General features: G+C 41.9%; 1 protein-coding gene across 1 annotated transcript; it reads left to right on the top strand.

Moving 5' to 3' along the window:
- The first annotated feature begins 19,770 nt into the window (after nucleotides 1-19,770).
- On the top strand, nucleotides 19,771-24,516 carry LOC108086584 (calnexin). The gene is given in 10 exon segments (XM_017183542.2): nucleotides 19,771-20,153; nucleotides 20,889-21,227; nucleotides 21,341-21,412; nucleotides 21,512-21,645; nucleotides 22,142-22,730; nucleotides 22,793-22,933; nucleotides 23,281-23,409; nucleotides 23,485-23,567; nucleotides 23,569-23,716; nucleotides 23,777-24,516. Coding segments are annotated over 10 exon segments (1,824 nt in total). The 5' UTR covers nucleotides 19,771-20,009; the 3' UTR covers nucleotides 23,822-24,516.
- Nucleotides 24,517-26,377: the final 1,861 nt, after the last annotated feature.

Genomic DNA, 26,377 nt, shown 5'->3' with positions numbered 1-26,377 from the left:
GCGAACAGTTAACATGCTAGCGGACTCCTTCCTTCCCCAGGAAATTGGCGAGCCAAATATAAATTAAAGACCCTTGGAAATCCTTTAAAATGTTTATACTTTTAGGAACAATTAAAGCTGACAAATTATTCATCTTTCAGATAGAAATATTTTTAAAAATTTTATAGCATCGTTGCTTGAACTCTTCGAATAATATTTAGTAAAAGAAAAAGAGAAAGCCTGTCATGAAACCGCAATTTCAGCACCCCAACAAAATATTTGTAATTAGTATTCTCCTCTAAAACATTCATGTGTGCGGAACAGGTGGAAATTCGCAGTCACAAACCCGAGGATACGCACCTGAGGTCCCTGCACCTTTGTCGTCTAATTTTTGCACTGCCGAGCAGCCAGCTGCAGCAATTCCCCAAATGAGTCAAAGCCAAAGCAGCAGATGCACTGGCTTTTGGCCTTAACAGGCTTTTGGCCAGGTGTGCGAGATTCTATTAACGCCCCTGGGCTCCCAGACTCAAAGGATTGTTCTCAGCTCGGCCCGGGCCCGGGAAATTCTCGCGGAAAGTGGGAAAGCCACAAAGTTGCGCTCAACAGGGCATGAAACGTAATTAGTTTTTAATTGATTTAAGCACAAGTAATGTTGATTAAACGAAAGGCCAGGCGTCTTGCACAACGACAGCCGCATGACAACAATGTGACAGTCGACAAGCGGAGTGGATGTGGATGTGGCTGTAAATGTAGCTGTTGCTGTTGCTGCTGCTGTTGCTGTTGCTGTTGCTGTGGAGCTCCACATATTCCCAGCTCCACTCGGTGGTCCCCAAGCCCTTTGGCTGCTCATATTTTCTGTCGAGCTGTCAGGCGACTGCTACTGCGAATGCAACTGCGAGCTGCAACAGAGCGAAGTTGTCCGTTGACAGCAGCCAACAAAAGTCCTGACATCGCCACCAGCATGAGCGCCCGAATCAGTGGCAACAAAGTGAGCCAGCTCCAGGACTTCAGGACTCGAGCACTCCGTACCCCCAGTCATGTTGCAGGATGAGGAGCGCAGGAGGGAAAAGGGGAAAGAATCAGCAGGATTCTGAGTAACTGCCGCAGAAGACATCTACGAACCCCAGGCGGGCCACCTCAAGAAGACGCCCCAACAAACTTGCCAAATGAGCTGCGAGCCACTTAGCAGAAGTAGGAAGCATTTTCCACAGAAAGGAAACTAAGAAATATATTTTTCCACCTTTTTTTTGTTGCTAGATACTATGGAAACAACGGTCAGATTGACTTCCTATTTTTGAGAATAAAATATAAGTTCATTTTGCTACCGAAATTAATAAATTATTTTAAATTTCTAAAGAATATTTTAAAGTTTCCAAGTTAAGTTTCTCGACTTCAATGGTCATGTTTTGGCCAAGTGCCCACCCCTCTCGCACATTATAAACCAACAGACTGTTCGGTACCAGCTGGGCCTATCTCTGCCTATTTGCACTCGAAGTGCGCTAATTTGATTGTGTTCAAGTGATAAACACAGGGCTCGACCCACGACGACCTGGGGATCTCAGACATGGACTGAAACCGAAACCGAAACTGAAACTAACACCCAGGGTGAAGCAATGGTAGTGTGCCGCTCTGGAAACCGGGATCTCAGACCATCAGACCAACGGCCTCGACTTCCGACGATGGGCACACATCCGGTGGCAAATAATTTTCGGGCCTCTAATACGATTTTGCGATTTATTTGCCAGCCGGGCCAAAAGACAAAGAAGCAAGTTAAGAATCCCAGCAGGCAGATAAGGCGGAAAGTCAATGCGAATGCGAAGGCGATGGCAATGGCGATGGAAGGCGGAGGAACTATGCAAAGTAATCAGGGAAACGCAAACGGAAAGCGTCTAGGCACCAGAGCACGATATCTTAATGAAGTATCGATTGGCAGGCGGTTGGCTTTTCCAGAATGTGTGGGTTTTCCGGGTGGCACAGCCGAGCCGGGGATATTTTTAAATGACAATTCAGTGGAGGGACACAATGGCGCAACTGAATGAAAAGGCGTTCCAGAAAAGTTTCATTCTAATTATGTCCTGCCACAAGCAAAGGTTTCCCCGTACGGACTGGGATTCTTGGAAAAGTGCTCAAAACTAATCAAATTCTTGGGCATTTAATCGGACTTTGGCACCCCATGGAATGCCTGTAATGCCGGAGATGCCATCAAGGTGTAAAAAAGAGCTGGCAAAAAATGTGCAAGCCAATTGCTTTTTATTATTTTTAATTCCATGTGACGGCAATGATATGAAAGTTGATTAAAAAATCACAAAAAAAGGTTTAATTGTTTCATGTTAATTGAAATAATTACAATTGACTATTTAAAAATCATGACATTTGATACTCTAATAGCTGATTTATTATAAAAAAGGACATAGGCTTTTTCTGGGCACAAAAAGGCCAAACTACCAGCAATGTCACCTGGCCCTGGGCGAGTTTGCGAGCCTTGTTCGCTTGTTTAGCGCTTATCTGGGCCGTAATCCCGGCTCATTTCGCCTGTCAGCCAGCCAGTCACTCTTCATTGGCCTGGCAACCGAATGTGATACGCAATCGGGCCCAAACAAAGAGCCAAAATAAACGAAAGGGATCACAAACAGCTGCGGGGGGCGTGTCAACCCGACTGGCTTTTGTTGTTTAATTATTTAAAATGGAAAAAGTTTCGGTTTTCTTTATACGCGATTTCTCGGGTCTAAAGCACGCATGCGAAATCCCAAATGAGTTCATTAGGCGAAGGAAGTCGGGAAGTTTGTGTCAGGTAGCTCGCTAAATATTCAATAAGCGGCAATTTTTGCAGCATACAAATGGGCGCATTAGGGCGTAATTTACAATCGACGCCGGCAGAGCCAAAATATGCACAGAAAGTCGGGGAATCCGGAAGAGGAGACCCCTGCGTAGTTTCCATCCCGGATATTTATGCATGCATGAGTTGCTGCCGGAGTGTGTGTGCTGGTGTGTGTGTATGGGTAACCAAATGAGTCAAAAGGGAGACATTACTCATGCCGGGAAAAGTGAAAAAAGAGAGACGTAAACGGTTGCGAAAACGTTGCCCCCAGAAGCTTTAAGTTTTCGCTAAGGGCAATATCGAAAATGTCCGCCAACGAGGTTTTAATTAGAAAAAATAGTAATAGTAATATAGCAAAGCATCTTGCATTAAGTAAACAGGGTATTATAGGTTTTTTCTTTTAGAAAATGCACAGAAATCAAATTCAAAAGAAACTTTGGGAGACTTAAGAATTAAACTGTCCTTTAGCAGAACCAGTGGACTTTAAGCCCCAGCCCGAAGCCAAATTGAAAACGGCTATCAACACGGTTTTAATTAGTGAAAAAAGCGTAAGTAGAATCTGAAGATGTGGAAAATGGAATGAAATTCATTTGGGGGACTTCGCAGCGTCTCCGCCTCGGAAATCGTAATAGAAACGCCGAAAAAAGATGCCAAGGTAAAATGTCTGGCGATGCAGTCGACTTCCTCTGATTTTGGACCACCGCCGCACCCCCTTCGACCACCCGAAACAGCCCCCCTTTTGGGCCAACTTTGCTGCTTGTTAGGAGGAAACAATGTCAAACTCATTAGTGCTCCCAAAAGGCTTTCTTTCACACTGAACACAAACTTACGCCCACTCCCGCACACCCACTCACATTACTATAATACACACGGTAGCTGAGAAGTGTCCTTGCCGGCCTGAGAATGTGTGTGTGTGTGCTTCTGTGTATGCGGGTGTGTGTGTGTGCTTCTGTGGGTGTGTGTGTGTGAGCAGACGCTTTGAACTTTTTCTTAGCGTATACTTAATGGATTAATGAGATTTTTTGTTTGCCCAGGCCAACAGCATGCGGAGACGCCTAGGAAAGGAAAATGGGAAATGGGAGGGGAAAGCGGAGACGGCCGAGCAAAGGATAAAGGACTCGGCGACGAGGTGCAAAGGAAGCTGAAACACGAAAGGTGGCATGAACCATTTTTTAAGGTAAACACTGTTTATGTCCAAAACGGTGCCAATGGGTGTGCCAGTGCAGCGAGGTCGTTCTTTTTAAAGGGCCAAGGAAATCTTAAATTCACTGCAGAGGCAAAACAGAATATAAAGGATTAAAATGCAAAAAATTCAATGCAGCAGCATATTTATAATTTCAAATAATTGTTTAGAACAAGTAATAGTACGGTTTTTATCTTCTTATTTTGTTTTCTGATTTATAGCTATCTTAACCAAGAGTTGATAGATACTCCCAATAAACACTAATTCTTGGCTTAGCTCCCCAATCAGCAGCCATTAGAGTACAGGCCAAATAAGTCTGTTTACTTTTTTGGAGCAACCACAAGCGAATGCAGAGTTACAAGCGCAAATAGTAACAAAGTTGCAAAGCAGTCAAAACACTCGACCTGGGCAATCGCTTATGGTCCTTCCCCTCGCAGCGTCTTCCGGATCAGAGCCCCTCTTTAGTGTCATAATCACCCGACATGGCAAAAAGCGTTGACACTTTTTTCACACTTGGCCAGCTACCTCGAAGAGCTCGCAGCTTAGCAGGAGCAGCTGGCAACTGGGGCCAAGTCATGGCGCAAATGACTTTGAATTATTTGTTTACCCGGGCTGCCTGCTGGCCTTTCAACCCACCTGACTGCCAGTTACCATTTGCCATTTACAAGTTACCAGCCACCGCTGGGTGAACCACCCCTTCCCCCCTCTCTCTCATTAGAGCTTCATGCTCTTGCAGAGGGTTATTTAATTTTGGCCAGAAGCTGGCCAGTCATTCAGGTGAAGCTATTGATCATGTCAAAATTTAGCGTGGCAGGACAGAATTATCAGTTTTTGGCCTTGAGCAAACGGAAGATTTCATAGTCGATTCGTTTACAACAAAATCTTTTAAAAATCTTCCTAAACAAATTGAGTTTGTGTCAAAAATAATAACAGAATATTTTTAAAGTAATTTATTCATTTTATTTAATACAGCGAAATGACTTATTGAACTATTTATTGACGTTATTACTTAATCTCTTTTTTCTCAATTAGCAACGCCTATAAGACCAGTATTTAATGCAATTCAATAAGGTTCGGAGCAGTGGTATTTCCCAATTAAGTTTTACTACAGTTTATTATCTGGCCATAAATTGTGTAGCTCCATAAGGGTATTAAAATCTCCGACCTATCAAAAATCAGCCTCCCCTGTGATTGTTGCGGTTTCCCCGTGCTCGATGAAACGCTCCTGTGGCCAACACGCACCATTGTGCGTAACAAATCGCAGCCATAAACAGGCAAAGGAAATCCCAAAGAACACCGACTGGCGCCTGCCTACAAAAACTGCGCAGGGAGGAAGGCGATCGGGGGCGTGGGGAAACTGCCATAATAATTCACAATTTTTCACAGTTAAGTGTCAGCGGTTGCGTCGCTCACAATTGTCGGGCCCTCTAAGCGGGGCACTAAATCAACCGAAAGACCAGCCAGCAAGAAATAAAGCCTAATCCCGGATCCTTTGTTTCCGGCGCGGTATCACGCGGCGTATGCGCGATATTCGCAGGGCAGGTGCACCGCCGCCGCCCAACAATTACTTGATTATGGTGCCTGGTGTATGCATTTGTCTGGGGAAAAGCGCCAAAACAGCTGGCAGCCTCCGGCGGACAGAGACAAGCCCATTAGCTGCGGAAAAGTGCATTGTTTAACCGGAAAAAAGGAGGGATACAGTGGGACTTTTCAGAGACATGTTTGAAAATATATTAAACTTTTTCTGAGAGCTTGTTTTCAATTCAAATAAAATTATATTAATAATATTTGTAGAGAAAAACTCCCAACAAGTGTTTTCATAGTTATGACAAACCTAAGGTTAAACAGCCATTGTACGAGGATTCCTGCAGGCGTTGCATGAGTTTTCACGGCATTTATTTGGTTGCCTGATGCTGCCGGAACGCCACTTTAACTGTCATCACCACAGGCATCAGACTCCAGACATCTCAGCCAAACAAAACCAACAGCTGGCAAGCTGACTGCAACTGGCCAGCAAAACAAACACGCACTTCACGTCCTGTGTTCACGACTGAGCCTGAAGGACTCGTTGCCCTGTGTGGGTTGGCTTTTGATGTCTGAATAGGTATTCCAGCCAGAAGTCTGCAAATTTTGATATATGAGTCAAAACATTTTATCCAGGGCCATGACATTAAGGACGCAATTAAAGTGAGCATCACAACTAAGCCAAAAATATAAACTTCTTCCTCGATAAAAGTTTGTGTTGCCCTTTGCTATTTGTTTAACTTCTTCAAGCTGGAAAACATTTTAATTAACTAATTTAATATTGACAAACAAGATGTTTCTCTCTAGAATTTGTCAACTAGAAATCGAAAAATAATAAAGTTTAATAACAAAACCAATTATAATGTCTATCAATTGTCAAATTCTTTTACTAAAACCACAATAAAACATTTTGTTTAAGACAAAACAAAAAGTAATTGTTATAAACACATATCACTGCATAAAGTGTTTAATTTGAGTTGCTAATGATTGCAAGGAGTCTCTAAACAAAAGTAAACTTTTTGATATCAATTTCTGCGCAGCTGAGTTCCCAGTTCAGTACTTATAGGCGAAAATTGCCTTTTATAAAATATATATACTCCGCTCATTGTTTCCATGACCCTCATGCAATGTCCACTTTCCTCAGCTCTCACTTCCTTCATAAAGAAGAAAACTTTTGCGCAGAGCTTCTTTTGTTTTGCTTGTTTCCACAACAATGCAAACCTAACTTTGCTAAGAATTATTATAGCATTTTCTAATAAAAGGAAATGCAATGTGGAATGTACGGGACAAATAATTCGAGAGCGGCGTACCAGGTGCCATGCAAATAAATGTGCCATAAAATTTATTAAAATTGCTTTGTGTTCGATTGCGCAACAGTTGGGCACCAGCAGCGTTTTCCCCTCGTGCAAAAACAAATAAGTTAGCCACACAGCTTTGTTTGCGTTTTCCCCGCCGATGGAAACTATCAGCTTTTCAATGCGGAACAAACAATCGAAGTGGCGATACACAAAAAGAAATTGCCGAAACTCTCATTACAGTTTACTCACTTGAGTAGTATACCATAATACCAATTTCTATGTTTTTTGAAATGAAAATATTTTTTATAAAATTTTTTTGTTTATATTAATGTTCTATTGAAATATTAAAATTTAATGATCTCTTTTTCGGGTGGAGAAGGAACATCGGAAGCGTAAACTTGTTTTCTGTTCCGAGTTTCGCCGAGTTTTCTGAGGCGCAAACAAACAACCAAGTTAGTTGCAGTCCCTACCCCTTGGCCAACTGCCCCTCCCCTCCACCCTTCCACACCTCCAACCCCCTTCTACCGTTTCCGGCCCTTCACCTCCTCGCACTCGAGTGACTGCAACTTTCAAGTTTTAAACATTTTCATTAGCGTTAATTAATTTGAAATATTCTTTTTATTCTTGTTCCCCCCATTTTGTTATTTTTTTTAGTTTGCTGTGTGCAAGCAAATTATTCAACGTGGCTGAAAAGGGGGGCGTAGGGATGGGGAGGGCGTGGCACCCGCTGCGAGCTAAAACCTCTTACGTTGGTCTAAACTAAAAAGCGCATTTAAGGGCAGCGTCAGCAGAAAAGGACCCACCGCAGGACGATCCCCCACCCACCGCTCGCTCCAGCAGCCCAACCATTTTCCTGCCTTTCCTGCGGGAAAGTGGAGAGGCAGGCGTTGAGAGGGGGTGGGTTGCACGGTCGGCTGGCCAACGCTAGCCGCAATTTTTAATTACGCGAAAGCCGATCCGCAACAGTTTTGGCTTTAGCCTTGCCAACATGTTGCGGGCAAAGGCGGAAAATCGGGTGGAAATGGCCGGAAAATGCGGGTAGGTGCAGCCAGCGACTTGCTAAGATTTGGCCGCAGGACAACCGTTTAATAAGCAGGGCCGTTATGAGGTCACCACTGCCAAGTGCAGGACCAAGACTTCGCCTTCGACTTCCCTTCGATAAGAGCGTAGATTTCCTCGAAAAGCGCCGGCTCTTCAACTTGATTGCGAAGCCAAGAAAAGTCGCAATCATTGAAGGAATTTCAATCTCATCATGGTTGTCACTGCCCCAGCTCTTCGGCCATTGTCTTTGTCTTTTTGCCCCTTATGAAAATCCCCATTAACACTCTGCTGTGATTTTATTAACCAACTTTTGCGCACTCCTCGACTGCTAAAGAGGCCGCCAATTGAGTTCATAACTTGGCATATTTAGCGAAATTCCTTTTTGCACTTTTGCTTTTGGCCAACTGCACTTCGTAAGCGTCTTTATGGCCGTTGGCAGTCCCCCTCCACCCCGCCACTCCTCCGCCCCAAAACCCCTTCGCCGACCAGGTGGACTTATTAACTACTTCAAAAATACAAAGTTACCGACCGTTGATTGCCTGTTGCTAGTGGCTCGAAGGCCATTGCACAGCTATGGAAATATTCTGAAATCGTGTAAGAATACATACTTTTAATTTATTTAAAAATATTAACAAATGGTTTTAATTTTAATTTTATACTTATGAACCACACCAATTTATAATACCCGCAGATAACTTTGTAACTTATTAGGTTCAATAGAGTATATTAATCTTATGAATATTAAAATTTGTTAAGAAAGCACCATGTTGTTTCTTTCAGTTATGAACCTCTATATTTCTGTATTTTTCCGTTTTCAGCAAAAACCAGCGGGCGGTCGAGGCAATCGACATTCGAGTGCCAACGGAACTGAATTACAGAATTGTGCATGTAGGGAAATTAGTAAATATTTTTTTTTCGCACTTGGCGTGCACGGCTTTAATAATTCACGTGCGACAGCAGAGGCAGCTTAATTAAAGCCCTCGTAGGCCGATTTAATATCCCCGTACCGCAAAACCCTGGAAGTTAGCACAAAGAACGCTCTAACTAATGCAGTGAACCGCAGGCCGCAGCTGAACGGGTCCAAAGTCCGAGGAGCGAAGAACAAGGAGCGAGGAACGTGGAACGAGTAACGAGGTCCGGGCACAAACTAAATTATGCTGATAAAACTGGGCGCTGCAAAAGTCACGTTAATGTGGCAGGAGCGACGGACAAGATATACCCGACATCCGACTTCCGACTTCCGTCCGGACGGGAGTACGTGAGCCTTCCCCGGAAAGTAGTGGATGTGGCGGCATGTGTGGACGAGATTGTTCGAGGCAAGGGGCTGGCCAAAGGACCTGGGTTGCCAGAAGGACCTTCTCTGAACAAAATTATTTTTGTTGATTTAACTAAATGGCGACAAGTTCAACGAGTGTCGCAGATGAGATTATAAGCGGGCAAGGGGCGACACGTTCGCAGATGCCCAAGGGCAAAGACAAGTGGATGCCACTTGAGCAGACGGGCTAAAACAGTGATTTACAAAAGTATAATGCATTAAAGATGCCAATAAAATTAATGCTACAAAACAATATATTTTTATATTCCAAATTTTTATTTTTATTACAATATGATTATGATGATTAATCGTTTTTTTAATCTTTTTATTACGTCCGCTAATTTAACATGATTCGTTGACTTTGCTTTCACCATTTACTTATGTAAAAATACTTTTCTTGAGGACTGTAGCTAGTATGGTTAAGCATATGTGTCCCTGACTAAGCTTTTGCCTAAACAAACACAGACGGATAAACCGGCGGACGGACAATTAGACGGACGGACAGAGACTCTGCACGAGCGTTGGCCAAAGTTTGAATAGCTGAGCGCCTCCCATATTGAATTAAACGTTTTAATATGCGGCCAGCTCTCAAATTTATAGTTTGGCTTTGAATTAGCATACGAGCACGTATGTGTGGGTGTGTATGTGTGGCCGGAATAGAGGAATCCGGGGAATACAGCCGGAAATGCAGATGGCGGCCATTTCTTTTCGCCGGCTAAACATTCGACAGCAAGGCCGAACCCAATTTGAACAAATTGTGTGCACAAAGGCGCTCATGCATATGTGTGAAAAAGAGGGAAAGAAAGTGAGTGAGCGAAAAGGAAAATCGGGTAAGGGAGATATATAGAGGTGGAGCTGGAATCAGACTTTCTGTTTATCTTCTGCTTCTGCCTCTCATATAAATTTTCCACTTCATTCTCGTTGTTCTTGAGACTTTAAGCTGATTCCAAGTTTTCACCCCTCATATGGAAATTATTCAGGTTCGCAGTGTTTAATCCTCTAACTGGGTGAACTAATGGGAAGAGTCAAATTGTGTGATGAAGAATATGTTGAGAAAGAATACCACTTTAATTAAGTTTTTGGTTTTTGTTTGCAAAGGATAGATTAAAACCACTGTCTTTAGTTTATTGTTCATTTAATAAAAAATCATTCAACTTTATTTAAATAACCAATATTGTATAATGCAATTTACGGATTTTCTACATATTTTAGTTTTAATAAACGGAAATGTAACTATGTATCTCAATACACACAAATTACTACGAACTCAATATACACACATTACTACGATTCCTTTCAGAAACCCTTTTTGCAAGTCATTCGCATTCATTCCATTTTTTCGGTATCAACGATTGTGCCGCCTTCTGTCATTTGTCATGCACAACGTGACGTATGCGTAATGATTCATTAACAAGCCAATTTGCCTGGCCAGTCAGCCCCTCTCTTTCCCACCGCCAGCTGTCCCTTTCCCTCGCTCACGCTTCATTTGCCATGACGTCGCCTACTGATTGTTGTTGCTGACAGTTTGAGTTTATTACGGACTTTTAATTTATTTCATTACACAAAATTAGCTCGGCTATCGCAAGCAGGAATCTTAACGCGACGAACAAGGACGACACTTAGGCAAATTAATGCCAAAAATATGTACAGACGAGCGGAAAGATCTGGCCGAATCAAAATCGAAATCAAAAGACACAGTTCAAAGCGTTGACGACGCCAAGCAGTCTGCAGACCGAGCCACGCCCCCTCATTTTTTTCCAGCGCCCCCGACCTCAAGGGTCGCGAGAACATCGCGATAAGCAAAGGATAATGCGGCCGTGTGGATTTTCCCTTGCCCCATTTCTTTTTTAAAGATAGATGGAGCTTCAAAAAAAATATACGAAATAAATACCGAGCGAAGGCTGAAATAACAAAGAAAACAAAATAAAGGCGGCCGCTATTCCTGTCCTATTTTTTGCTCGTTCTAAACCTCTCAGTCCTTCGATAGCTCGCCTAGCTTTTCTTGTCACTTTGGTTTTTTCTGAAACTCCGAATAAGAAAGGGTATATGAGGATTTTTGAAAACATAAAAAGAAAATCAGAAATGAAAGTTAAAGTATGGTAGAATTAACTATATTCATATTTTTGACTTGTCTCTGTATCCTTGATTATTTGTACATATTAATGTTTACTTCTAGAAATACCAGATAATAAATATAGCTTTTCCAAATGTTAGGGTCATTTAATAGTCGTTAAACTCGCGCTTTCGAAGTTTTATTTTTACCCAACTCCTGTCTCTCTGGTTTTTTAAGCTAAAGGATTATTTGCTTGGTTTATTCCTTTGACTCGATGTTTTGTTTTGTCTTTGGTTTGTTTTGTCGGCTCCTTCACATTTCGTTTGCCGTTCTGCTCTTGCGGTTTTTTCGGATCCCCGCCGCCTTTACCGCCTCTACTCCCCCCGCCCCCTGCCACACCCCTTTGGTTTATTTGCGCGCCTAAGCACGACCTTGGATATTCGCTGGTGTGTTTGTGTGTGCGAGTGTGTTTTTGTGTTTATTTAGGTCGCCTTTGGGTTAGGGAAAAGCCGGCTCTGTTAGTTTAGTTTATTGCTTAGCAGCTGATTTTGGTTTATTAATTTCGCATTAAAGCCGGGGTTTCCCATCGCTTATTTACAGCTCACTGGGGTCGTGCTTAAGCTTTAAGTACAGAATCGGGACTGTCCCCTAAACTGGTTTCTAAGAGCTGAACACATTACCCCTAATGCTGGAAAATGTCAATAAGGCAAGGGAATCTCGAATTACTTGGCAAAATAAAAACGGAAACAGGATTTAACTCTACCAGAAAGTATTGAATTTCAAGGTGATTTTTTTCTTAGAGAATAAGAATGAAGTGCCTTAAGCATTTTTTCTTTCTTTAATTTTGATTGTAACTTCACCTTGGGTCTATCTGCCATTTCCTATTTATTCTTGGTATATAAAAGGAAAAGGGAACTTGTCTTCCTCAAGTTGTCATCAAAAGTTGATCTGCAATCTGGGCAGAGCAATCTTTATGCTGCACATTAATTTCTGGCTCATATCCAATCTACGGGCGTCTTTCGAGCTCGTCAAATGTCTCAATTCCATAAAAATGCAAATTGTTTGAAGACGGGCACTAAGGCTTCCTGTCAGTCATTAAACGGGGACAAAAGCTGAAATTGCATGGGAATTATGACCTCTATGAGCCAGTCCGTCAGTCCGTGAGTCCGTCAGTAAGCCAGCCAGTCAGTCGGTTGGTTGGCGGGACTAAAAATCAGGCAGTAAGTGGGTCACAAAGTGGCTGGCAACTTTCGCTGCCCTCAGCGGATTTTTATCCCGGAGATTTATGAGCTGGGACAGGGAATGATGACCCGACCCTCGTTGCCTGACGTCCTGATCTGCTTTTGCAGCCTGGACACTTTTCATGCTCCGCCACCTGCGGTGAAATAACAACAAAAGTTAAAAAAGCGGAAAAAATAACCATCAAGCCGGAGAAAACACCATAAAGGGCTAATAAACCTGGCTGATTTGCATAAGAACAAATGTGGCCATTGGCTAAGCGTTTCTTATCAGAATGTAATTGGATTTGTGTGGCCAACATTCTTTTGATTAAAAATTTCCACCCAAAAAATGTGAAAGAGCAACTACGGAAAACCGCTGTGAGGAAAAGTTAAAAAAGCATGTGCGGTTTTTGGTAATAAATTTCCAAAAACCCAGCGCCGCAAATAACAACAGCAACAAGGCTAAGGTAAAAAAAATATATAAAAAATAAACACATAAAGGAAAAACAAAATTACTACACGGGGAGAAATGTTTTTAATAATAATTATTAAAACTAAATCCATCATATTTTTATAGAAATTTTATTAAATTGTTAAAACCAAGTTTTTCTTTGGATCATTTCCAACCAGCTTGAAATTTTACAATATTTTAGAAGATGAGAGTATATTTTTTATCTGTGCAGCAATTGTTGGCAGAGGCGCACGCGACTCCAAGGACCACGCCCCCTCGCCCCCCGCCCTGATAACCCATTACCTGTTTAATGCAATGTCTGCTAACCTGTTCGCCCAACCACCCACCGAAAATGGCCGCTGGCTGTTGGTCAATGCGGCCACCAGGTTGGCGTCGCTTTAGCCTTACATTATTTTTTCAGCCCCCCGATTTCCCACCCTTTTCCTTTTCCAGGTGAATGTGTGTGGGCTGATGATGATTTTTTCGTACTCTTTGTTGGTATATTTTGTTTGCGGCTGCTTTGTTTTCGCTTCGTGTGTCCCTTTTTTGCGCTTACGCCATTCTCGTTTATTTATTAGCAATTTTATTAGCTATGAATTTGTTTGTTTTTATCGTGCGCAGCCCTCTCACCGCAGAGAAAACGAGAAAAAGAACGGCGAACAAACAAGCAGCAACCTCTGAGCTCCCACTCATCCCCCTCATCCCTCCCATTCCCCCCAGTCTTCAGTCCAGCCATTAGCCTCAAAGGGTGTATAGGCCGACTTTGTTTTCCCGGCAAGGAAAGTGATTTATATTTCCAATAATGAAAGTGACTGCCGCCCCGGGAGTTTTGCTTCTGTTTACGTTTCGGCCCCGAAACATTTAAATTTAAATATTTTCGCCTATGCCCTGATTTATTATTTCAAAAAAGAGAATCCTTCCCCAAAGTCACGCCCGACTTGCGAACCGCTTTTATTTGTCTTGGCTTGTCAACTGAGGTGATTAAAATTTAGACATTCCAGAGCCCAACTCAAAAAAGAATTATCAAGCCAAAAAAATGAAAATAAAAAGGGACAGGTACGAGAATAAGGCATGCAAATTAGTTGCCTGGTAAAAGTTCCACAAAGAATAACTCTTTAATGCCGCAAAATGCCGCAGGACAAAACTCAATTTTTAATATGAATGACACTTAATGACCTGAAATCTGAATTCATTTCGAATTAGCTAAAAGCCCACTTCAGAAAATTTACCCTTTTTGTCTTTGAATGGTTTGCATAATTAAAGAACTTTTTATACATTAACTGCAATGACACACTTGTATTGTACATCTCATCCCAATACTTCACTAAAATGTTTTTAGCCAAATACAAATTTTGGGTTTCAATTTATTTTACTAATGCCACTTTCATGGGAATGAAACAGCTTTTGGCCCGAGTTCTGTTCTTATAAATGAATTGAATGAATTGAAAAAAACCTTATATACTTAGTTTGAATATAAGTTTTTTGATTGATTATCATAACACAGATTTAATTTTATTTAAAATACTTTTTACTTATATTCAACATAAATAGGTTAGTGTATACAAGTATTTATTTAAGTCGGCAAGGCACTGTGTTCTTGTTCTGTGTTTTTTTTCGAGATTCTGAAACACGCACTAAATGCTCCCCGTGCGGCAATTCAATAAATATAAAATCCAAGCAAGAGGCTCCGGCAAAACCTTGTGGAAACATTGTGGGTAAGCCCGGGGGCAGATTAAGATAAGAGAAAATGTAGTTCTGGAAGGAATTAAAAAAAAAAGAGAATTTAGAATGTTATATAATTTAAAACACATTTAAACATTCAAAATTTTTTTTAATTTTATAAGGTTTTATAAAAAAGTCTTTCAACATAATCTACATTGTTATCTTCCCTGATCTTTGAAAATCCGCTCCTGAATTCAGTGCCTGCATTAAATTTTCACTATTTCCAGTGGAGGACGGCGATGGGGAAAAGTCGGCGCCATTGGCCACGTCAATTGAATGGTAGGCGGAAAGCCGAAAGTGTTGGCCATAAGTCAGAAAACATGAATAACAAATCAATTCAGTTTTAACGGCGCTGCAAATTCCTCAACACATAGAGAAAACCCCATTCGAAAGGTGAGAAGACGAGGTGTTTAAAGCGGAGAAAAGGAAAAGCAAACGATAGCTGGGGAGGGCACTAAAGAGGTTTTCCCTCGAACTCACAGATACCCCCACTTCCCAAACACACACACACACACACACACACACACAAATCTATCCTGGGTGTTAATGGCGGGCAGGGCGTCGGGCATTTTGAATTTTTAATGGAAAATGGCCCGCCTGCTTACACATTTCCCTCGCCCTCGCCCCGCATTTCCTTTCCCCTCGACTGTTCCAGATTTTTTAGGCATGTTTGCATACACTTACGGCCAGCAAACTATGCATATGCATGTGTGCGGGGAGGGGGAGAAAGGGGAGACTAGGCTTGCCCCGCCCCCTTTTCGGTGGGCTCTCTTTTTTATGCCCCCGGCAAAATTGTCCGGTAATAAATTTTCAGCGTTTCCTGCCGACAAAGCGCCGCACTTTACAACACTTTTGGCATAAACAAACAAACACGTTCACTGTAAAAATATATTCTTGATTTAATATAAAAAAGGATGAAGCCTCTTGACCCAATAAAATTGAAGTCTTTAATTGGTTTCTGAAAAATAGTCAAATATAAATACATATTTGAAAAGTGGTTAATATACTTGATTGCAAATTAGCCAAAAAATACGCTATTATTAAAATATATTATTATCTCTTGCACTCCCATTTTCTCTGCGTGTGAGTATATGTGAGCCGCTGGCCATGCGTGTGAAAGGATGTGTGCGCGAGTGTGTGGGTGAGGTGTGCAGGTGTAGTGGTGGCCGTGTAACGGAAGTTAAGTACACACTAAGTTGAACTCGTGCGCTTGTAGCGGCGCTTCCTTCATATGTTTTGATACTCTCTCACACATGGATACTTCACCTCCCACCCCAGGAAAACCCACGGCCACCCGCTCTTCATTTTCCAAAACACCCCCCTTCACCCCGGAAAACACCTCTCTTCCGCTATTTGCTTGCAGGTGAAAATGTTTGAGATTCTGCCGGCGCTGTCCAAAAGCTTAGAACAAAACTTTTCTGGTATGCCATCAACATTGATGTCCCGCAGTCGCAGCTCCTCCCCATTCATCTTTCTCCGAAAACCCCCGCGTTTTCCCGCCGCTCCCACTTTCGACGCCCCCTCCATTAATGCCTTTGAGAGGGTGAGTGTGTTAAGTATGTTTTTTGAGTAATTCGTGTAGACAAGAGCTGCTGTTTTGAAAGAGGAGCACAATGGGAGACGGCTCCTCTCGCCCGTAATTTCTTTCCGAGGCGGGGATATTTATGTGCTAGGTAAATGTTATTATAAATTACCCAGGAGTTTGAAACTTGGAGTGAAAGGCTTTCGGGAATCTAAAAAGTGCTTTTTATATTCGTAATTAGCAACGATTTAGCCCAGCTCATACTTCCAAACGAGTTTGGGCACTTTTGCTAATGTATTCCAATTATTAAAAAATACAGTTTGAAAATTCGTATAACTTGTGCTGCTTAGTTTGTTGATACAATAAGTTTTTTATTAATAAGGTTTTTATTCATTTTGGAAAAGTTTTCCCAACAATTTAATTGCCACAAATTTTCACTTCCTCCACAGTGGACAGCGTGAGGAGAAATCCAGCTCAAGTGTTGGTAAGCTGGCCTCGTTGTTAATGGAACACTCGACAACACTGGCTGTTTATGCACAGGTGAGGTTCTCGAAAGGTATGTGTAAGATGTGTGCTTGTGTCTGTTTATGTAGTACCCCTGCAGTTCTGGCTGTCACCTGGTGACTCGTGTCATTTAAGCAATCGTGTGTGTAGGAAAGGAAAAGGGATATTCCTAAGTTTCCCTCTCCTTCTCACTCTTATAATGCGAATCGTTGCTTGCATCCGACGGCGGCCCGACTCCAAATTTGTCTTCGTTTTTTTTATTGCAATGTTGTCATTCTCCGTTAGAAACAATTTGGGTTTCGATGGGAAATATGGCTGAGCGGCGCTCGACTTATGTATACTCTTTTGATGCTAAAGTTCTTCATATATTAGGTATAATATATATATATATATATATAAACTTATATATATAATATAGTTTATATATACATTATTATGTAAATTATTGAACCAAGGTAACCATGTTTGGAGAGTTCTCTTGTTATGTTTATGTAAAGCGGGGGTCGGGGCTTAATAAAGCTTTCTCGCTCAGGCGAATTCGGCCGCCGATCTCCCGCTCAGTACTTTAGGTATAGGCATGTAAGAGAATTTTATGAAATTAAAAGTTTAGTTGAAATCTGAACTCCTTATCGTGCGCATCGCCGCAACTTTCGTCTTATTTTCGCTATTCGACTAATAAAAACCAGCGCAAAGAATTAACCACTGCAATCGCAAAGTTTTTCGTTTCGGCAATAAAAATGCTTATTGTTTTTTCACATGACATAACATTAATTACAAATATGGAAATAATATACATATGTAACTCGCGAGTTATTTATGGTCGGCTATAACCCAAAAAAGAAGGGTATACTAAAACGAAAAAAAACGGAGCAAAGGGTGAAAATTGAAATTGACCTGCGTCATTCTTTTGAGTAGTGCGTTGACGATTGGTTGTGAAATTCTTAATTTGTGCAACGGGCAGCGGAGAGTGTTTAAAAATCATGTAAGTGTCGATAAGATTATAAAAATAGTATGTTTTTTAACTAAAAACCTATTTAAATATTCTTAAATATTTTCAATATTCAGCCATATGTCCGATACATTCGTTTGAAAGGTAAGTTTGCTTTTAAATCATAAAAGTCATATATAATATGTAATAATAAAAATATTTTTTATACCATTTCAAGGGAGACGGACGCAAAACGCTGCCCTGCGAATATTCGTCAGAAGCCATTTTAATTTGTAACCACATATAAATGGTAAACAAAAACTTTCGAATTTCATATTATTTATCAACTTATCTCTTATGTTATAAAATAAGATATTTTAATAAAATTAAAAAAGAAATAAATATATATATATTGTTTTTCATATGAATTTGGGGATGACATTTTTAGACATTGACATTAATGATTTCACTAAGGGTATCCTCCCAAAAGCCATCGATGAAATTGTCTCCCCCACGTCACCAACGAAATCATCAATGGCTTATACGAATTTTCTCCATACAAAATTCGTATAAGCCACCGATGACTCGTTCGATGAAACGGACAAAATTGTCATCCAGAGCGTCATGCATGACAAAACCGGCGATCCCATACAAATGACTATATGAATTGTCATCGGATAGCCACCAGTGGCTGCTTCCCCTGTCATCGGTGGGTCGTCGTCCATTTCATCGACGAAAAGCCACTTTTGGAACTGCAGGGACCCTCATTAACTGTCATTACACAATTTCCATAAAAAAAAAAAAGAAACGTGTATGTGCACGCGTTTAGTTTTCTCCAGTCTGAAGCTGCAACAAAAGTTGCCTCTTCTTCGGCCCGCCCACCAACTATATACCTCCCCCATGTGTGCTTCCGAGTCTTTGTTTGTCTTTAGAAAAAAACTTTTTAAATTGTGTTAAATATTCCATTAAACAGAAAGCTTTTTGTATGCAGTTGCAAACAAAAAATAAAAGAAAACAAAAAACTGTCAATGGCAACGATGGAAAAAGAAACAGAGATACGCGTGCCGCAGATAATTTCCCTCAGTAAAAGGATGCGAAGCCCGCAATCAATATACTTAGGAAATTGTATTCATTATACATACTCCTTAAACAATTATCTATTTAGCAACAACACGGAATCGTTTCATTTTTAATATCAGAAAACTATATCGGTCAAAAAAGCCGTTGAAAGTTTTCTCTCTGTGGAAAGATTCGCTTCACACACAAACTCACTCAATAAGCCAGGAATTTTTATTATAATTTTATGCTCAAATGCATGCCACTTTACTTTACACAACAAAATACTGGAAAGGGAAACTTTTGCCAACCATCAAGTTTATTGCGGGCTTAGTCATTGCCATGGTGGCACATTAATTGAGCCACCGGGCTTTTAAAATAATTGCAACTGGCAAGCTTACTTTTATACCACGATTTGTTTGAATCAGATATGTCCGATTGTTGAACAAATGTATGCCAATATTTCAATGGAATAGCACTTTGCGGAAATATTAATTTCAAAACGGTCATCGGGGGAATATTTACCTAGAGGAGGTTTTTTGTGCTATTAATTAATGTTATGATACGACCCCAATTGACAACCTACACCTTTTTTAAAATTTGGCTTGCCAAAAATGAACAAGCTCCTGCACTTTATTGCCCACAACTTTTCCTTATAGGCTCCGATTTATAAACAAAACAGCTCGAAATACTCGTTGATTGATGCTCTAACAAAGTGCTTTTAAATTTTTAATTAATTTTTTATTATTTTTTTCCTTTCAAAGCATTGGAAAAATGGATGTTCTGAAATATGACCAATTTCAGCACTTGGCAGGCCATAACTTTGATATATATTGTTAGATTTACAAATGTAATACCTCTAAATGCTCGTGAACTAACAGTTGCGTCAAAATTTTGAAAATTATTTTTTGGTCGATTTTTTCGACATTTTAATGACATTCCCTTTCAAATTATTGGAATATCGGTGTTGCTGAAAATTTGCTTACTTTCTTTGACTGCAATTCTCATCTTTAAGCAAAGCAGTAAAAAGTATGCAATTAAAAATCTTACTGAGGGGGTTGGTTCACAGCTACTATTTTAATCGGGGCCCGAACCAAGGATTGCGTCTGAGGGGCGAAATCGATATCCCCGGAAAATCGTAAGAATGTGTGAATCGATTTCAGACCACCTCTAGGAACACAGTAGGCAGCGAGAATCAGAAAATGTATAATTTACATGTTTAATTTAATTACAAATAGTTCGACGTGCCAGATCTCGATTCTCGTTATTCCGCAACAGTTCGCCGTTCGGGAAAATTGGTGAAAAACAGCGCAAGCGGGGAAGACAATCAAATCCTTGGTTTTCCATTCACCACGGATAGAAAATCCCAGCGAGCTGAGAAAAAAGTGGCTGAAAATGGCGAGGAAAATGGGAGGAAACCGGGGCGCAACGCTGGCGTTGCTCTTTGCCTGCGGTTTACTGCTTATAAGTGCGGCTAAAGCCGCCGATTTGGGTTCGGAATCAGATGACTTCGAGGACGGTTATGTGGAAGATGTGCAGGTGAGTACCGCCATGCGATCCGAAAGATAAAAGAGAGAAAAAGTACACGTCAGTAGAAGCTACTAGAAGAGCATGGGCGGAGGTGGTTAATAAGGGGGCAGGGGGTGGTGCGGCCGGCGTTTTCGTTTTATGACCCACAATTAGCATGCGAGTGTGGTTGAGTTTTCCACCGACAAATCAAATGCGAGGGAAAATGTTTACCCACAGATGAGGTCAAAAAGATAGCAGTCATATTTATGGCAGCCGTAAAACTGCAAAGTAACCTCGAACTCCACAGGTTACATCACTTAAGAGAGAGTTACTTAAATGAGCTCCAATGGCATATTCCTTTGACTTTGTTTATTTATTCATCATTATTTTACTTTTATCTGACTATGCAATCGGTTTAGATTTCGTCAATTGGATTCGGTTGACAAAACTTCTCGCTTAATTAACTCGAAATTTATGCTTAGCAACAACTTCGCCAAAGTTGAAAAATATAAATCGTCCCGTTTACGCAAGTAAACTAGTTTACCAGAAGGATTAATGCACTTATTTATGTCATGACCTCAGTGGGGAAGCAATAAATCCACTTTTGAAGTTTGCTTGCTATTATTTTGCCCACCGGTGTAGCGTTCTACAATTTAAGACCACGTCTGCCACCCATTTTTCTCTCTTTTTATCACTTTCCCTCACTGACAACCGCGTGTTCCGGATTTTATCGCACTTTATCTAATGTTTGAACATGTATTTCAGGAGGAACCCATTGCCACTGAGGAAGACGACAAGTTGGCCTACGAAAGCCCAGTAATCGATGCCAAGAAGTTCCACTTTGCAGACCACTTCGACGACGTGGAGGAGTCGAGGAAGAAGTGGGTTCTGTCGCAGGCCAAGAAGGACGACATTGCCGAGGAGATCTCCAAGTACGACGGCATCTGGAACTGGGAATCTCCCCAGCGCATCGTTTGGGCGAATGACCTGGGTCTGGTGCTCAAGTCGAAGGCCAAGCATGCGGCCATATCCGCACCACTGCGAAAGCCCTTCGAGTTCAAGCCGGACAAACCGCTGGTGGTGCAGTACGAGGTCACGTTGCAGGTTCGTCACGCATCGAACCGCTCTGGGATTGCATCAGCCGGCGGGCAAATCCAATTAATACCCGCTTACTGACCCAATTCTCGGTTTCCCCACGTTGTTTTTTATTATTTTAGGAGGGCCAGGAGTGCGGTGGTTCGTATTTGAAGCTTCTGTCTGCCGGAAAAGATACGGAACAACTCAAAGCCGTAAGTGCGGGAGGCAATGCCCTCATAGCTCATAGCTGACTGAACCCCGCAGACCGAAAAACATAAACAACCCCCGAATTCGCATCTGTTTACTCGTAGTTCAATGACAAGACACCCTATACCATCATGTTTGGACCGGACAAGTGCGGCAACGATGTGAAAATGCACTTCATATTCCGGCACGTCAATCCAATTAATGGCACCATCACCGAGAAGCACTGCAACAAGCCAAAGTGAGTCCATAAAGCGAAAACAACTCTTTGTGAGATGGGTAATCAAGCGACGAAAGCTCATTCAAGCGTAATAATTATTTCTATGTGTGACAAAAGAGCATTCGACTTTTCATCACAAAAACCATAACGTTCCCCATAAACCTTGGCAGTTTTGCTTCGAGCTATTAGAGTTTTACTTTGAAAAGTAATTTTGTTTTGTTTTCGCAAGTGCTCAGTAAATTTTGCAAAAACCCCCGGGGTAAACCATTCAAAAAAAAGCTGATAAAACGAATTTGATATATGCAATTGTGCGAACTCAGAATCTAAAGTGATTCATATCTACTCCAAAATCACCTTTGCTCGCTGAAGCTATTGCAGTTTAAGACCATTATCACCCGCGTTTCCCATCGTCACTAATTTTGACTTTTGTACCAATTGATGAGCTGACTTTTTTAAGGGGGAGATAAGCAGTATATTTATAATCCCATCGTTAACCAATGGACTTTTGGTCATTTAGGAATCGTTTGGAAGAGCCATTCAAGGACAAGCTACCCCATCTCTACCAGCTGGTGGTGCGACCTGATAACAGCTTCGAGATTCGCGTGGATCACAAGATCATAAACGAGGGCTCCCTGCTGACCGACTTCAAGCCGCCAGTTAACCCGCCGGCGGAGATTGATGACCCCAATGACCACAAGCCAGAATCCTGGGACGAGCGCGAGAAGATCCCAGATCCCACAGCCCAAAAACCCGAGGATTGGGACGAGGATGCCCCACCTCAACTGCCCGACACCAACGCCGTGATGCCTGATGGCTGGCTGGAGGATGAGCCCGATATGATCTTCGATCCGACGGCCAGCAAACCCGAGGATTGGGATGCCGAAATCGACGGCGAGTGGGAGGCTCCCTTGGTGGACAACCCTGTTTGCGAGAAGGCACCCGGCTGCGGCAAATGGAAGGCTCCACTCATCCCCAACCCCAACTACAAGGGCAAGTGGCGTGCACCGATGATCGAGAACCCCAACTACCAGGGCAAGTGGGCTCCCAGGAAGATCGTCAATCCGGACTTCTTTGAGGATCTGAAACCTTTCCAAATGACCCCAATCGTAAGTGCTACTTTCATGATTTTATGCATACAGTTTACTGTATCAAAATTTATTTTATTTAGAGCGCTGTGGGTCTGGAGCTGTGGTCCATGTCCAGTGACATTCTCTTCGACAATCTTATCATCACCGACGATGTGGACGTGGCTCGTGACTTTGCCGCCAACAGCTTCGACATCAAGCGTCGCTACATCGACCGCGAATCGGTAAGTTTTGGCTTAAACCTTTTCCTTTCTCCCTCAACAAAACACACAGAGAAACATAATCGAGACACTGTTCTATCCGATCCGAAGAAAACCTTCTGGCACCGCCTGATGCGCCGCATGAACTACAAGCCCGGCTGGTGGGCCCTGTACTTCCTGTACCTTTTGATTCCGGCCAGTTGCTATGTCTTCTATCTCTACCGTCGCGCCAAAGAGGTTGGCCTTCGGCCTTATCTTTCGCTCTTAACTTAGTAATATGTACGATACACCCACATGTACACTCTCATCTTTGCCTTTTGCACCTTGCACCCGTAATTGCTACTGTTACATTTGGCTTTTTCATTTCATAGGACTCATTCGTGAATAAGGTAGTCGAGCTAGCCAAGGCCTATCCCTCGATCTGGGGCATTGGCCTGGTGGTCTTTGTGGCGCTGGTTGCCCTCACCATCTACTGTAGATTTGGTACCGCTAAGAGTCAGGTAATGTAGCTTGTTCTTCAGCTTTGAATCAAGTTGCCTTTTTGAGGGATTTTCTAATATTGCTTGTTGTCACAGGACTCTGCTGCCAAGAAGGCGGCTGCCGAAGCCAAGAAGACAGACGAACCACAGCCCGACGATGAGCCCGAGGCTGAGGAGGAGGGAGAGCGATCGGGCCGCTGGAGGAGACTCCAGCAAGGAGAGCACGCCGCTGTCCGCTAGTCCCAAAAAGAGCCAAAAGTCTGATTTAGATGATAACGAAGATGAGGCCAAGGCGGCGGAAAACGACGATGAGCCCGCACAGACTGAGGTGGGTTACAAAACAAAAGTCAAAAGAACCATACTGACTTCTGTTTTATATATCTTTCAGGAAACTACCACAAAAGCACGCAAGCGTCAGGCGCGCAAGGAGTAAAGCGGGCATCCTCACATGCCGAAGCCACAAGAAATACTAAAAATCTTAAAAACAAACTTAATCCAATTCCAAAAGCCAGCGGCTGCACCCAACAAGTCAAGCAAACATACATTTCAATTATATTGAACTTTCGCCAAGGCATCTGACATCATCTCCCTCAAACGAAACACCAATACATACACACGCAGAGAAACACACCAACACATATGGAGAAATAAACACACACTGTCACACTGTAAACATACAGATTCTAGTGAAGTCTCTAATTTAATTTACTAGTTTACACGGTTTGGTTTAGTCCACTTTATAAATACGTACTTTGCTGTATTATCGTTGCATTTCTGTTCAGTGCTCGACCCTCTGTCGCCACTATATCTTCTATGTTCCCTGAACCAGCCGATCCCCCTGCTTTATAGAGTTTAGTTGAAGTGCTTAATCCCCGACAAAGAGACCTTTTGATTTGTGTAAAAATAAAACACCAACTAGACCAATGAGGGAAACAAAACGAAAAAGGAAAATACCAGCAAGCAAACAAAACGGGGAACTAAAGCAGAGAAATATAATGGCAAGCGTCTAGTTTAATATTATGTAATTTAAACGAAATTGAATAGTACGATAGTTATACTCAAGTTTCCATTTTCATTTGTATCGATGAAAATTTACAGCGAAAAATAAAACTAAATGTCAAAACCAAAGCAACAGCGTTTTATTACGACCAACTGCCAGCAGCTAACCGAAAGGACTAAGCCGAGTCCTGCGGACAGAAACTGATTCAACCCCCAAAGGGCAGCTCCACATTACCACGTGGGTGTTAATTTAAATGTCAACCCCTGATGTTGGGATAGATCAGATACGAATCGGATTTATTATGCTCGATGGTGCATGTGGCGTCGACCAGACTAGACATTCGTGTGGTTTTTGGGCATTTCCCCAATGTTTTCATTATTTAGATGATTGGCTGATCTGGCGGCCATTCGGAATGAAATACATTTAACAATTGGCGAATCAAGAAATAGAAATGGAAGGAAACCCTTGCCAATCCAATTCATTTTTAGGAAACGATACAATCGACATGTGCATTAGAGGACTCCTTTTTGTCGCTCTGAATAATTCAATTCAATTTCCTAAGCTCATAAATATGCCAAACCAGACAGACAGCCCTTGTTAATGGAATTGTTATGACAACAGTAAGCCGATGACGATTTGCATACGCGGGAGACGAGGCAGTCACATACAGGCCATTCAAAATTGGGTTTATGCCCGCCAAACAGATGCAAACTTGACTCCGCAAAAATCCCTTCGATTGCCAAAAACTGGAGGGTAATTCAATAAAAAGATTAAACGATTCGCCGATGTCTGGCCCCCGGCTGGTGGTCTCACTTAAAAAGATTAAAATTTTGCGGCTAGACTGCGCTGCATATTAATATAAAATGGCACGGATGTGGCAGCCGGGGATTCCCCATAATTCATGCATAGACAAGGGCTTCAAGGGTTGCCATTGCACCCGAAAAAAAATATAAAACCACAAAAGCAACCCGTTGCCTCGGTTTGCGTAAGCATTTTAATTTTAATAAAAATATTTTCGTTTGTCAAAGGCAGCAATTCCCAGAACCCTTTGAGCAGACAACAAAATGAAGGGAAAAGAAACTGGGAGCCAGGATTTATCCCCCAAAATTTTGGAGGGGTTAGGGCTTTTAAGTGCTCCGGGTTCTCGAGTGAGCAGAGTTTGTTAAAAGTATTTCCTTTTGGCATTGGTCAGCAGTGGACACCCCAGGGAGTTCCCCAAATTTTGGGGGTCCTTATTGAAGTCAGATGCTAATCGATGCGTAAGCAAAATAGAACGCCATATGTGAGGTTTGTCCAACGAACCCCAGACACCCCATAGAGAATCTTGGGGTTGCCCCTGAGGGTTGCAATATCCTGTCATATAAATGTGGTGAGATTCCCCCTCATTACTCGCTATTTTGGCAAGTTCCGTGCAATTAAGCCGCACATTATCCGATCAAATCGCGGGATGCCCCAGGCTCGATATTCCCCCTTGACTCAACAATTAATTGCCGAGCATTGCAAGCTCGATTTCATCATAAAGATTACGTTCGACAGATAAAAGTTCATCAAAACAAATTGGTTTTTGAACCCTCAAAATTTAGAGATTTATTGGATTTTTATATCGTTTTATTGATTTCAGCATAAATAAATTCTTCTTAGCACTTCTTCTTTTTCACTGGGTGGTACTTTTTTGGCATATACAATTTTATCTGGGACTAATACATGATTGTTTGTTAATATCTCCCTATTAGCCTGGACTTTAAAAGATATCACCAATGCAAAGTAAATCGGGCATAATGCTATCCTCACAGAGATCGGTCTCAAAGACGTCTGTTCCATCATAACAGCAATCGGCAGTTACTCCGATGTAAAAAAGGCAGAAAACTGCAAGGAGCAGTAGAGAAGTAAATACTGTTTGCATTGTGGACTAAAGAAGACTGATAATGTTGCGCTGGGAAGCCGCTTATTTATGCTTTAAGTAATCAATAAGAAGATATAGAAGCAAAT

The sequence above is a fragment of the Drosophila ficusphila genome, unplaced genomic scaffold (assembly GCF_018152265.1).
Source record: "Drosophila ficusphila isolate 14025-0441.05 unplaced genomic scaffold, ASM1815226v1 contig_791, whole genome shotgun sequence".
Taxonomy (NCBI): Eukaryota; Metazoa; Arthropoda; class Insecta; order Diptera; family Drosophilidae; genus Drosophila; species Drosophila ficusphila.
This window is presented reverse-complemented; position numbering and strand designations above follow the sequence as displayed.